At 28.7% G+C, this 14760-nt stretch overlaps 2 protein-coding genes across 3 annotated transcripts; both read right to left on the bottom strand.

Annotated features, from left to right (window-relative positions):
* Positions 1-1144: 1144 nt before the first annotated feature.
* On the bottom strand, positions 1145-3576 carry LOC124926894 (protein KOKOPELLI). 2 transcript variants are annotated; one of them, XM_047467213.1, is made up of 4 exons: positions 3183-3576; positions 2970-3083; positions 2816-2893; positions 1145-2743 (listed from the first exon to the last, which is right to left on the bottom strand). In XM_047467213.1, exons 2-4 carry the CDS (start codon positions 3075-3077, stop codon positions 1346-1348), a joined length of 1584 nt encoding a protein of 527 aa, XP_047323169.1. In that variant the 5' UTR covers positions 3078-3083; positions 3183-3576; the 3' UTR covers positions 1145-1345. The 2 variants fall into 2 exon arrangements, with proteins under 2 accessions (XP_047323169.1, XP_047323170.1); XM_047467214.1 differs by lacking the exon at positions 3183-3576 and having other exon boundaries at positions 2970-3173.
* Positions 3577-4844: 1268 nt separating this feature from the next.
* On the bottom strand, positions 4845-6331 carry LOC124926411 (UDP-glucuronate 4-epimerase 1-like). The gene has a single exon (XM_047466634.1). The coding sequence runs from the start codon at positions 6274-6276 to the stop codon at positions 4999-5001; it is 1278 nt and encodes a 425-aa protein (XP_047322590.1). The 5' UTR covers positions 6277-6331; the 3' UTR covers positions 4845-4998.
* Between the last annotated feature and the right edge of the window lie 8429 nt (positions 6332-14760).

Here is a 14760-nt window from a genome sequence, read left to right as displayed (position 1 = left end):
ACACAATTGATGGAATGTTTATTTTAGGATCAACTAACACTTTGGAGAATGTTATTCATGACAACATATTTACGAACAAATAAGATATCGTCAAGAAGTGGTCGTTCAGTCACTTCGGTAGGGTAAGGGAGATTGTTGACTAACGACGAGCGAGGGAATGTCAAAAACACTAAATCAATTTATGTTTGATTTATTGTGCAAGTCTTTTACTTTTATTGAAGGTGAATTATTGTGCAAGTCTTGTTATAAATAAAAGATATATATTTGATTTCTATTAAAAATGTATATATTGATTTCTTTTCAATTAAAATCTTTTAAATGTATTTTACAAAATAATTATTTTTCTTTTGTCAGACTCGCATAGAAATATGTCATCGATAATGCGAGTAAAGTTAACCTCTATTCTTTTTTTATCATTACATTATTCTTTCCAAAATTTATTCGATTTTTCAAAAGAAAATATTTTTTTAAAAAAAATTTAGATATCTTCAAATAATATTTTATTATTTTTTTAGTGAATTTTTCATGATTTTAAAATACGCGATCCGGTAGGCGGTTCAACCTCGAAACGAGTGATTTGACGTTACGATTTTTTACTTAAATATGATTATTTTTTGAACCTGTCAAAATCCGGTCTAACTGAAAATTCAAACCGACAACTCCCGATTCAAAATATTAGCTTTCACCATTGTGAATCTCTTTCGACAAACACGCCTAATCACTCCCTTCTTTTGTGGAAACAACTATTCAATTCCAAACCAGAGTTCTACTACCGGTGAGATCTATGAATGGAATAGAAGACCCCTTTTCTGTACCTGAATTATCAACCATTTTCTAGGCAATAATTTAGTTTACTTTTATATTTTAAAAGAAATCTCATTGTTAGTATTACAGAAAACTACCAAATGGCAAAATTCATGGGTTACACAGCATCATTTACATTCATGAAATATATACGGTAATTACAGACACATTTTAAGATTCGCTTTCGCATTAATATAAAGTATACTAGTGCGCTTAAGGAACTTGGCAAAATGACTTGGGGGAGAAGGGGTGCTCTCCTATCTTTTTCATAAGAAAGCGGCACATACCAGGGGTAACGACTGTTTATTAAAAACGCAGGACTCTGCCTATTTTAAGTATCTCCATACAAGGTTTTTCTTTTTTATAATTTTGACAAGTATATTACTATGTTCCCAACTATTTTAAACATTACAACTGTTTTTGCCTAACTAACTGTACCAGTACAACAAATATACACTTTGTTGAGCATCTAGAGGATGAAAGCTAATCTTTTTGATGGAAACACAACTTAAATATCATCTCAACTGAAGTGTGGTAAAGCTTAAGCTTTTGGGCGGTGTTTCTTGCTTCCATGACCAACGAGCTTCACTCGAGGTTTATTAGGCAACTTCACTCTCCCCCCTCTTTGTCGGCTAAGAATTTTCCACCAGTGTATCTTCTTCGACATCATCCCGTCTCGACCCTTCATTACCTGTTTAATATCTGCTTTTGGCTGCTTCTTCTTTAACCTCTTCGAATTCCTAACATGCTTTCTCATTAGTCCTTCTGCCAGTGCATGGAAATGCCCTTTCCAATTCTTATCTGGATGTTTAAGTGCAACATTTTTCACATACTTCTTATCACCTGCATTAACAATTCTCTCTGCATGAGCTTTGTTAGACTTACCATCGTTAGTAACCGCGTCACCGTGATGATGATGGTGGTGGTGATGGTGGTGGTGAAATATAATAGCTAACTTGTCTTTCAGTCTTCTAAATCTCCCTTTCTGTTTCTTCTTTGGTATCATAAAGTTGCTTGTCTTGTAATTCTCGGTGGAATTATCAGTCCTTGATGATGATGTTGAACCTTTTGATGATGATCTTGTTGAATTACTGTCACTAGTTTGTTTACTGTAACTGTTGCTAGAGGAGGTATCTGCATTTTGGTATCGATATTCATCACTTCCATCGCTAGTAGTGCTAGGCCTTGTCCAACTGGAATAATCGGTCGAGCTCTTGGTTTCAATTGATTCATACTCGCTACTTTGACTCGAATCTTGAGGCGACTTATGCTGCTGATGCTGCCAATCCAACTTTCTTAAGCTCTTCTTCAAACTCATTTGACGGAACGGAGGTTTATCAATACTAGATCGGTCAGATTTTCCATGTGAACCATTTTCTGAAACCATGTTCTGTTCTTTCTGGGCAAGTGGCTCAATCTGTACAGAATGTAAAACTGAAATATGCAATTCAATCTTTTTGATGACATCATCAATATCCGAAGGAACAATAGTCGGATCATCGTTAAAATTCTTCTCAAAGTGTTTGGCTGTAGATTTGAGAATTTCTTTCTGATCATCCTTCAATACTGATTTATGAATCCTTTCCTGCTCATCATTAGTATCTCTGTCGCGGGTATTGTCGAATTCTGTCTCTTTTTCCTGATGCAAATGGCTAGATTGACTTAACTGTTGAGGGTCATGGTTAGATACTGTCATCATTCCAGGATTTAGATGCTTATCAGCATTGGTTTGCTGGCAAATTCTGCAATGTCTCTTCTTTCCAGTAGTTTCAGATTGTAAAGATCCATCAGAGACAATTTCATGAGACTGTTTATCTTCAGATATTTTCAGATGATTGTTGAATGAAATTGATGGCATTAGAACTGGCTTTTCCTCTGTTTTAATCATTTGAGAATCAAGTACTACTGGTTCAGGTATAACAAATTGGGTCGCTATGAACTGTGATGCAGAATGAAAAATAAAAATAAGGAAATGATCAAATGGTATACAAACAATATACAGTATGCATACCTTCAAATGACCTTCGAAAACCCTTTTAGCAGCATCATCAAGCAAACTCTTTAAGAAGCATAGCGAATTATCATCCAACTGTAAAGAAACAATATCAGGAAGAAGGCAAAAAGATGAAGCCTTACAAATGAAAACAGAATCGACAACAACTGACATAATAATCAGAAACTGCATTTTGCGAGTGAAACCAACTATTTTTTAAAAGATCATAAAGCTTCCTCAATGCATCAAGTTCCGACTTTAACTTCATATCTTCCATCATCGATCTCTGCAAATAATTTCACACCAACATCACAGTAAACAGAAGAATGAACATCAGTTTCTTATGTAATACATGATACGATTTCATAATCCAACAACCATTTACCAATAAAACGATGAAAATCAACTTTTTTTCCTCTTTACTATCCCTCACAGACTCGGAAAATCTTGAAAATTACTTGCGAAGACGATTCAGCTTCTCTTTCTCTCGCTTCTATTCTCTTCTGTCAAGCGTTGCAGGCATAAGAACTAGGGCAAAGATTGTTCGAAGACATGATTTCTTGATCGATTATTCTCAAGGATCGATTGAATTGTGACATGTTTTCATGATCGATTCTTCTCAAGGATCGATTGAATTGTACCCTGGGATTGAAGACGATTCGCAATAACTAGAGAACGATTCTTTATTTCGTCGTTAATGGAAAATTAAACAAGAAATTGAAATTTCTAACATTATATAGTTCTAATCTATCCCTTATACTATTTACCAAATATTAAAATTGTTCCTATACTATTTTTATACTTAATTTTGTCATTAAAGTTTTATATTTTTCATATAGAGAAAATCACATAACTCAGGTTTTTTTGAAAACTATTGTTTTGTTAATATCAGCAATTGTTTTTGAAAATTATTAAATTAGAAGTTGGGAATTATTTTATTTTTATTTGATATAAAAATTGTTATTAAATATTGATAAAAAAAATTATGTGAGAAGTGGATGAAAAAATAGTTCTTAAATAAATTATTTATTTTTTAACAAATATTGGTTATGATTATAAATATCAAGTTTTAAAGAATTAATGTTATTAAATTTGTTAATATACATAATTAAGATATATTTAAAATTAAAGTATATTTAACAACATTGTTCATCTAAATTAACATATTAATAATATATTAAAAAACAAAAAGATTTTAAGTAAATTAAAAAAATATATAACCCAAACCCATCTCTAAACGTGGCCACTTTTTATTTTTAACAAAATGATAAATAAATATTCCAAACAAATTATAATTTTCAGAAACTTATCCAAAATGAAAATTTTATATTATATTAAATAGATTTTTTTTATATATGAAAAAAAACTTATCCAAATCATGATCAAGAAAAACCTGCTACAACAAACAAACTAATAAAATATTTTAATTTTGTACTAGATTCCTTGTAAAATAGCCTGTTTTAAATAAGACCTTGTTTGAATTAAAGTTTTTTTAAAAATTTAAAAAAACGAAAAAAATAATAATTAATAACGATTTTGAGAAAATAATAATTATTTTTGATAAAAAAACTTAAAAGATATTAATATATATAAATAAAATAAAAAATATTTTAATATTTAATTTAAGTGATTTGATCATTAAAAAATAATTAATTAAAAAATTAATTTTGATTGAAATTTTTAAAAACTAAAAAAAAAAATCTCAAAGTTTATTATTCAAATGACCTAAATTGTACAACTAATATATTAATCAAATCTAATTAATAAAAAAATTGTTTAAAATTGTTATTTTCTTTATATATATATATTTTTTTTATGTATTATTATATATATAATTTAATATTCAAACAATTATTTAACAAAAATACATTCAATTTGTATAACTAATTTCTATTAATAAAAAGTCCCAATTTGAAAACGCAAGGATCTATGTAATCTATAATTTGCATCAAAGTATATAATGAAAACCAGCCCCACATCTTTCAAAAACATGCTTACGTCACTTTAAATATGCTTATCTATGTAATCTATGATTTGCATCAAAGTATATAATAAAAGGAAAAAGTCATAAAAGTGATAAAATAAAATAAAATAAAACAAAACAAAAACTGTTGTTAACTAGTTATTTGATGAGATCAAAGCATTGTCTATTGTTTATCTCAATAATAATAATAATAATAATAATAATAATAATAATAATATCAATTTAAAGGCTTGCCTTGATTGTAACCATAATATGATAGATACCACCTAACAAACTTCTTCAACCCGTTTTGCAAATCGGTTGTCGGTTTATACCCCAATTCCCTTCGGGCCAAGCTTATATTCGCATGAGTAAACGGAACGTCGCCGTTTCCGGGCATATCCAATACATTCTTCTTAGCCTTCACTTTCAAATGCTTCTCCAAGATACTAACAAGCGTCGGCACCGTCACCGGTGACGTATTACCCAGATTGTATATCCGATAAGGCGCTGGACCCGTTTTCTTCCCACCCGACCCAGTACTCTTCCCTGCAGTATCCAACGACCCGACACAACCCTTCACAATATCATCAATGTAAGTGAAATCCCGGGCTAAATCAACATGGTTCTTGCCCCGGTAAACCGTAATCGGTTTCCCCTGAAGGATATTACGGGTGAAAGAGAAGTAAGCCATGTCGGGTCTTCCCCATGGCCCGTAAACCGTGAAGAAACGAAGACCCGTTATGGATAAACCGTAGATGTGGTTATACGTATGAGTTATTTCCTCTCCGGCTTTCTTTGTAGCGGCGTAGAGTGAAGCGGGTTGATCTGTTGGATCCGATTCAGAAAATGGTACTTTCTCGTTTAACCCGTAAACCGAACTTGAAGATGCCCAAACGATAACGGGTTGTGGGTTTGCATTTTTACAGGCTTCTAGAAGTGTAACCAAACCGGCGATGTTACTATGAACATATGAACCGGGATTTTCCATGGCGTAACGTACGCCAGCCTGCGCAGCCAAGTGCATTACGTGAGTAAAAGGGACGATTTCGAATAGCTTTGCTAACATGCGCGCATCGTTGATATCACCTTCGATAATGAAGATATTATTCGAATTGAGGAGTTTTTTACGGGCTTTTTTCAATGAAGGGTCGTAATAGTTGTTGAAATTATCTAACCCAACAACGCCGTCTCCTCGTTTCTTTAAGGCAAGGGAGACGTGGGTGCCGACAAAACCGGCGGCGCCGGTGACTAAGACGGAGAAGCCTCCTGATCGATGGATATGGGCGGAAGATCTTACTTGGTTTTCGAAATAACACCATTTAGTGGAACCACCGATAAAGATTCGGAAGCTTAAAAATGACGCGGTTAGGACGATGAGGAATAGAGCACAGAGGAATATTGTACTGGTGGAGGCGAAACATCGATGAAATTGTCGGACAGATCGATCGGTCTTGAACTTTTTGGGGGTGGATGGTGACATTAATTCCTGCTCGATCGAGGACCGCGGCGGCATTTTTGATCGGAAAGTGAAAGAAAAGGAGAAAGATTTAAGATCAGATGTTCAATTGTTGGTCTGTACCTATGTCGGATAAAGCAAACGAAAAGTTATATAATTAGTGGAGACCACCATCACACGTACAGAGAGGAAACGACATGTTTACGCGTCTGATTGAATAAATAAATAAATAAATAAGGACGGTGATGTGAGATGATGTGATGTGAGTGAGGGAAAGTTGTTTTACTTAAAATAATTTAAATATTTTAATTCATTCTTTGAATCTTTTAGGCCTTTCTTCCGTTACGTTACGAGTTAAAAAATAAATAAAATAAATAGAGAGAAAAAATAAATGGCGAAAGATGATTTTAAAAATATAATAATTATTTTTGATAAAAAAATATAAAAAATATTAATATATATAAATAGAATAAAAAATAATAATTAAAAATATAAAGTATTTTAGTATTTTGATTAATAAAATAAGTGATGTGATTAGTAATAAGTGATTTATTAAAAAATTAATTTAATAAAAATTAAAACTTGTACTGAACAAGGCCTTATGTATTTTGTATTAATGACTTGTTTTCTTTGAACTTTTACAAAAAATACAATTAAAATTAAATTTTTAATAATTACTTTTTAATAATTATATTACTAATTTTATTAACCAAAATACTAAAATATTTTTTATTTTAAATTATTATTTTTTATTTTACTTTTATATATATATCAATATTTTTTAAATTATTTTATCAAAAATAATTATCACCTTCTTAAAATTATTACTAATTATTATTTTTTTTTTCTCTAAATTTTTTTAAAAAATTAAATTTAAATAAGGCCTAATATAACAAATATTTATATATATATATATATATATATATATATATATATATATATTACTAAAATTACTCTTATTTCTTTGAAAGTTCTAAATAAGGCCTAATATAACAAAAATATATATATATATATATATATATATATATATATATATATATATATATATATATATATATATATATATATATATATTATTACTAAAATTATACTCTTATTTCTTTGGAAGTTCAAACTCACCCCCTCATCTAGAAATCAGTCTAATAATTTTCAATATAAATACACAATTAGATAGACTTATTGAATTATATTTATAGTAATTAATTTATGCGGAAAATATGAATCAATATTTTGTTATTGAAAATTTGGATAGAAACTACAAGCTTAGCTTGTCGATGAGTTCTTGTCCCGGTTATCTTCTAGTGAATCATTTTACTCTAAAAAAATCTCATAAAATGTTTAATAATCGCGGTCGATTAGTGCGCTTACTATCAATTGTATTTATTATGACTATAGATGAGGTCTTTTTGAAAAAATCGGCGGAGTCGGTCAGTGAATTCATTAATCTTTTTTAGAATTCTCAATATCATCGACACTAATTTTCATGTTTGTTCATTTGAGAATATTTTTTTTGTTATGTTTTTATTGTTATTTTTAAATAAGTATTCTTATTGTGTTTCAGCGGTGTTTTGTGACACTTTAGACACTTGTATTTTATATTATTTCTATCGTTATGTTTAAACGAGATTTATTTATATATTTTAAATATTTTGGGTAAAATTAGATTAACTAGTATGTATCCCGTGCAAATACAGGATAAGAATATATTTAAAATATTATTTATCTAAAAATATTTTAGATAAAATCAATATTATTCAAATCTAATTAATATAAAATTGGTTTTAGTTTGTAAAAATTAAGTTTAATATTAAACTTAACGCTATCATATATTTTATCCCATCGGCACTCTACTTAATCCCTCAATTGACTATTATCTTGTATTTCACACATTTTTATATGCATTTTTTTATCCCCTCGGGAACCATCCACCAATCTTAGTCGACCTCAATTGATGACACATCTCTTATCTCTCGTCAAACTCAACCACCAATCTTAATTCCGACCTCACACTCGACAAACCACCCACCACCCACCTAACCTCCATCTCGTGACCTCACATTTTCAAATGCTCGTTAAACAAACAACTAATTCCAATCTCACAATCGACAAAATCACCCACCACCCAACCTCAATCTCGTGAGCTCACACTTTCAAATGCTCGTCAAACCAACAACTAATTTCGACCTCACACTTGACAAACCACCCACCATCTGACTTTCATCTCGTGACCTCATACTTTCAAATGTTCGTCAAACCAACCACTAATTCCGACCTCACACTTGACAAACCACTCACCACCCGACATCCATCTCGTGACCTCACACTTTCAAATGCTCGTCAAACCAACCACTAATTCCGACCTCACACTTGACAAAACCACCCACCACCCGACCTCCATCTCATGAATTCACACTTTTAAATGCTCGTCAAACCAACAACTAATTTCTGACCTCACACTCGATAAACCACCCACCACCTGACCTTCATCTCGTGATCTCACACTTTCAAATGCTTGTCAAACCATCCACTAATTCTGACCTCACACTCAACAAACCACCAACCACCGACCTCTATTTCGTGTCCTCACACTTTCAAATACTCACCAAACCAACAACTAATTCCGATCTCACACTCGATAAACTAACACCACCCGACCTCCATCTCATTACCTCACACTTTCAAATGCTCACGAAATCAACCAATAATTCCGATCTCACACTCGACAAACCACCACCACCCGACCTGCATCTCGTGACCTCACACTTTCAAATGCTCGTCAAACCTACCACTAATACTGACTTCACACTTTAAGATGCTTCATATCATTTGTTTAAAAGTTGTGTCACTATATATTATAGTCAATATGTTTTGGCATTCGAACCCTAGTTTTAAGCATGAAATGTGAACACTTTAACCGTTAGACCACTTAAAATTGTGAAAATAATTTTATTATTTTGTGTATATATATTTTGTATTTAATATTTATTATTAATTAGTTAATTTTTATATTAATCAAAAAATTATTTATGCTAATAAAAAAAATATTATATATATATATATATATATATATATATATATATATATATATAATGAGAGAAAAAGTGTATAATAAAAGATAAAATGTATTTATATAAAGTTAATGATGAAAATTAATATAATATATATAAGATAAATTATATTTAATATATATATATATATATTATTAATAAAAAAAATATATTTTATGATTATTTAGAATATATATATAATATATATATATATATATATATATATATAAAATTAATGAAAGAAAAAATAATTATAAAAGAAAAAAATATAAGATAAAATATATTTATATTCTTTAAAATTTAAAATTAAACTATGAAAGAGATTATGAAAGAAGAGATAAAATACTTGATAATTAAATTATGAGTGCATTGTTATGGTGTTGGTTGACTTTAAGCAGCATTATATATACATATATATATTATAATTAATTTAAAATATTTTTAATAAAAAATAAATATAATTAATAAATCAAATAAGAGAATTTGTCATATATATATATATATATTAATTTATTTAATTTGTGATTTATAAAAAAAATTATTTAAATAATAATTACAAATTTTGATATGTTTTTGTAAAAAGATTATAATACCAACATTCACATTCAAACATTACCTCACTTTTAACAAAGCAGTTTTAGTGAAAAAATTTATATATTATTTAACTCTTACATAAATTACATTTTGTAGTTGTCATTGATTTTGGCTATGGTGTTTTAAACTATTAATATGTCACAAATACATTTTTAAGAGATCACGGACGTCCATTTGATTATAGAACTGATTTAGTGCAAAGTCGTTTATATGAATTATGATCATATCGGTTATATTATTACCTAATTAATTAAATTATATAAGATTATTTAAAAACAAATTTAGAAAGGACAAAATGATAATAATGAAGAGAACATGGGAGCAGACTAAAACTGCTTGGAAAGTCACATGAAACTACCGACGCCGGAGAGAGAAAGGTAGTCATGGTCGCCCACAAGTTTGACTGCGCTTGTTTGATCTTTGTCTTTTTATTTTCCAAAAATCTATTTATTTATTAATCAAATTATTACTTAATATTTGAATTTTAATAATTTTTTATCATGAGTATGTCATTTAGCCTGTTATAATAAAATATAGTTAATTTTTAATTTTTAATTTATATATTTATTAATATATTTTTCTCTCATTCTTTTTTATTAATCAATAAACTCTTTAATATATATATATATATATATATATATATATATATTAAATAATATTACAATATTATTATATTTTATTTTAATTTTAAAAAATAATTTTTTATAATTAAAATAATATTAAATATATTTATTTTTTTATAAATATTATATATATATATATATATCAATTTATAACTATTATATATATATATATATATTAATTTATAAATATTATTTGGTATTTTTCTGTATATCAAAATTTTGAAAATCTCATTCTTTTACCAATATATTTTTAATATACCGAAAAAATTAATATTTTCAAAAAAAAAAAAGTTCACTTACGTATGTACTTGTACAACTGACTCACCGTATATACTAATAATAGATCATTTAAATATACTTACTATCAAAAATTGACTCATTTAGTCTCCTTTAATAAAATATAGTTAATTTTTATTTTTTAATTTATACATTTATTAATATATTTTTTCTCTCATTCTTTTTTATTAATCAATAAACTCTTTATTTTTATTTTTTTATAAAAAAATATTATTTATATAAAAGTATTTATTATTAATTATTTTAATGTATATATATATATATATATGAGAATTTATCATTAATTATTTTAATTTTATATATATTTCTATATTTTTTTATATTAAAATTAATTATTAATTATTTTAAAATTGTTTGGCCCAACCAACCTAACAATACTTATCTTTTCAACCATAAAAATCCTTAAACATAAAAATAAATTAATTAATAATCAATAATTGAATAATAATAGCAATATTCATAAAAAAAATAATAATAATAATCAAATATTAGACAAAACAATATTCCTTACTATTATTATAAGTTATAAATTAAAAATAAAATAAAAATGAATAATTATATTTTTTTATATTAAATTAAATAAGAAAGAGATCTTTCAAAAAAAATATTACAGAAAAATATAAAATTCATAAATAAGTTAAAAAAATTTCAAAAATGAGAATTTAAGAATTATGAAAATAAAAGTTGATAAAAAAAATGAAATAAAAAAATTAATATAAAAATAATAAAAAATTTAGGAATAAAATAAATTAACTGGTTTAATTAATGAAAATGAAGAGGAAAGAAAATATATTAATATTTAATTAATAAATATATAAATAAATAAAAATTAATTATGGTTATCTAAAAGAGACTAAATGAGCTAATTTTTAATAGTACGTATGTTTAAATGACTTTTTATTAGTACATACGTCTAAATGAGCTAGTTGTACAAGTATATACGCCTAAGTAAGTTTTTTTTTTTTTCTATTTTCAATATATTGCGGTACAATATTTTCAACAAATTTATAATGTCAGTAATTTTTCCGGCTCTAATTTTTGTGATATAAAATTTTAACCATATTGTTTGAACTTTAATAGTTTTGGTCATTTGATATTTTTTCTAAACTTGCTAGCAAAAGAAAAAAATTACAAGAGATTTATGTTTTCTTAGTTAATAATATCTATATTTATGGTCTATATTTATGGATATTGCGTGATATAAAAATTGTTTATAAAGAAATGATAAAAAGAAAATGGTTAGTATTCAAAAGTTAGAATGTTATAAAGTAAAATAATAATGCTTTAGAATTGGCTTTAATAATAATAATAAATATAATCAAATTTAATATATTGGAGATATAATATAAAGATAATATACGGTAAAATATTATCAAATATGATATATTGTGAATTGTGATAATATCGATATTATATTATATTATATTAGTTTCATTATAAGTTTAATTTAATGTTTACATAAGAGACATGTCTTATGTAATTGAGAAATCATCCAATACAATCTCTTTATATATTATTACATGGTATCAGGGCTAAAATTTTGTCCTTGAGCATAAAATATAGTCTTTTGTTGCCTCCATCAATGATTACTTTAAGTCATTAATGGAGGACTAAAATAAAACTATAATACCTCTCTCAATTTCTTTTTCTTCCTCCTCCTCTTTGCTATTCTTCTTTGCGTCGTCTACTACCTCATTTTTTTTGTCGTTCGGTTCATCATTTCCTATCTCTTTTTTCAAACCCTAACCCCAACGTCATTCGCTTCCGCTAGTTCCTCTGGTTTAGAGCAAGTGATGCCACTGCCTTCGGATTCGGAACAACTGGTGCCCCGACTTTAGCTGCTTCCACACCTTCCTTTGGAACATTTGGTATCTCGGCTTTAGCCACTTTCACACCTTTCTTTGAATTTAGCGCAACTGGAGCTTCTTCTACTTTCAGATCTGGATTAACCAAAATAACGACTTCCACAACCTCCACTCCTTCATTAGGATTTGGATCAACCGTCGCTAGTTCTTCGCCATATCCTCCTTTTAGGATGACAACTAGTGCATCATCGTCTCCTTTTGGTGCATCTACTTTCGGATCATTTGCGACCTCAGTAGCGCTTGGATCTTCATCTGCTACTACTCTAACTAGGACATCTTTTTCGCCTTCGGTTGCTACACCATCGTTGTTTGGGTTTTTTCGGGTTCTTTAGAAGAGTTTCAATCCAATCTCAGCATACATCGTTCACCTGCTTCGATTGCGGGGTGTAATAAATATAATCAAATTTAATATATGAGAGATATAATATAAAAATAATATATATGTAAGATATTATCACAATATGATAAATTATGATAATATCGATATGATATGATATTATATTAGTTTCCTTATAAGTTTAATTTAATTCTATATAAGAGACATGCCTTATGTAATTGAGAGATCATTCAAGACAATATCCTTCTATATTCTTACAGAATATAAGATAATATATGTGTAAGATAGTAACGTTTGTCTTTTAGAGAGTCGTTACTAATATTAATATCAGTAACGACATTACCTTTAAAGAACCGATACTCATATTAATATTGGCTCAATTACTATATGGGGCTCGAACTTTGAGCGTTTTTATCATACAAGACTCGAACTTTGATTTGAGCCATATGAGACTCCTACTATCAAAGTTTTGGCCATTTGGAGCTTTGTACTAAACGGATGTTTACTCAGTTTATTTTATCTTACGTGTCTTTTTTTTCCCAACAACTAGAAGCATATCGCATCTATCATTGAATCTGAGGTAAATTATATATATGATCGAATGAGCTAAGTTTGGAATTAGAAATTTAGATTTGAGTTATAGTTCCTCTAATATGAATTGTCTCAAGTTTCTTCTTCTTTTGCTTGCAAGTTGCAATGATGTCTGCAATTGTGATAAGCGATTCGATCTTGGTAACTGTTTCTGCGATGAAGTTTGTTGCGGAAATTGAAATTCAGTTCGTCAAGTGCGAGTGTTGTGGATTGACAGAGGAGTGCACTCAGACATACATAGATTGAATTCGAGAACGATATTAAGGAAAATAGATCTACGATCTCTACGCCAAAGTAGGGAAGGATGAAATCGTGAGATTAGAGAGATAAGCACATAAGAAGCCTTCACTGTCGTATCATTTGAAAAACAAAATGACATGTTAGATAAAATAAACGGAGTGGATGTCCGTTTAGTAAAAAGCCCCAAATGGCCAAAAATTTGATAGTTGGAGCAACATATGGCACATAAGAAGTCTTCACTGTCGTATCATTTGAAAAACAAAATGACATGTCAGATAAAATAAACGGAGTGGATGTCCGTTTAGTAAAAAGCCCCAAATGGCCAAAAATTTGATAGTTGGAGCAACATATGGCTCAAATCAAAGTTCGAGCCCCATATGATAAAAGCGCTCAAAGTTCGAACTCTATATGATAATTAGGTATATTAATTTTATAACGACTATAGAGCCGTTACTAGTACCAATATTTATAACGACTCTCTAATGTCGTTACTAATACTCTTTTATATTAGTGACAACATTTTCAATGACAAATGGTAACGGCTTTTAGGGCCATTACTGAAATTCATTAGTAATAGTTTTATCCACTTTTAGTAACGACTTTGGTCGATTTCCCTTTTTCTACTAGTGAATCGAAAATTAAATTCAAATTCGGTTTATTCGAATTCGGTCGGATATTCGGTTTAGATCAAATATTGAACACCTCTAAATGTCCCTACTAACACCACCCTAAGGAACTAGTAGAGAATATATATGCTAGTTCGCAACTCAACATGATTGGCTTCGAAAACAAGGATCTTCCATCAACCAAACTAAATCATGACAAAGCCCTCTACATTTCTGTACAAATGGAGAGAAATACTATTTCGATGGTCTTAATAAACAATGGATCCGCTCTCAACATATGTCCTTAAAGGACTCTTGAGAAGATATGTGTATCCCGAGACA

Source organism: Impatiens glandulifera, chromosome 2 (genome assembly GCF_907164915.1).
Source record: "Impatiens glandulifera chromosome 2, dImpGla2.1, whole genome shotgun sequence".
Classification (NCBI taxonomy): Eukaryota; Viridiplantae; Streptophyta; class Magnoliopsida; order Ericales; family Balsaminaceae; genus Impatiens; species Impatiens glandulifera.
Note: the sequence above shows the minus strand (reverse complement) of the source record. Positions and strands in the feature narration are given on the sequence as shown.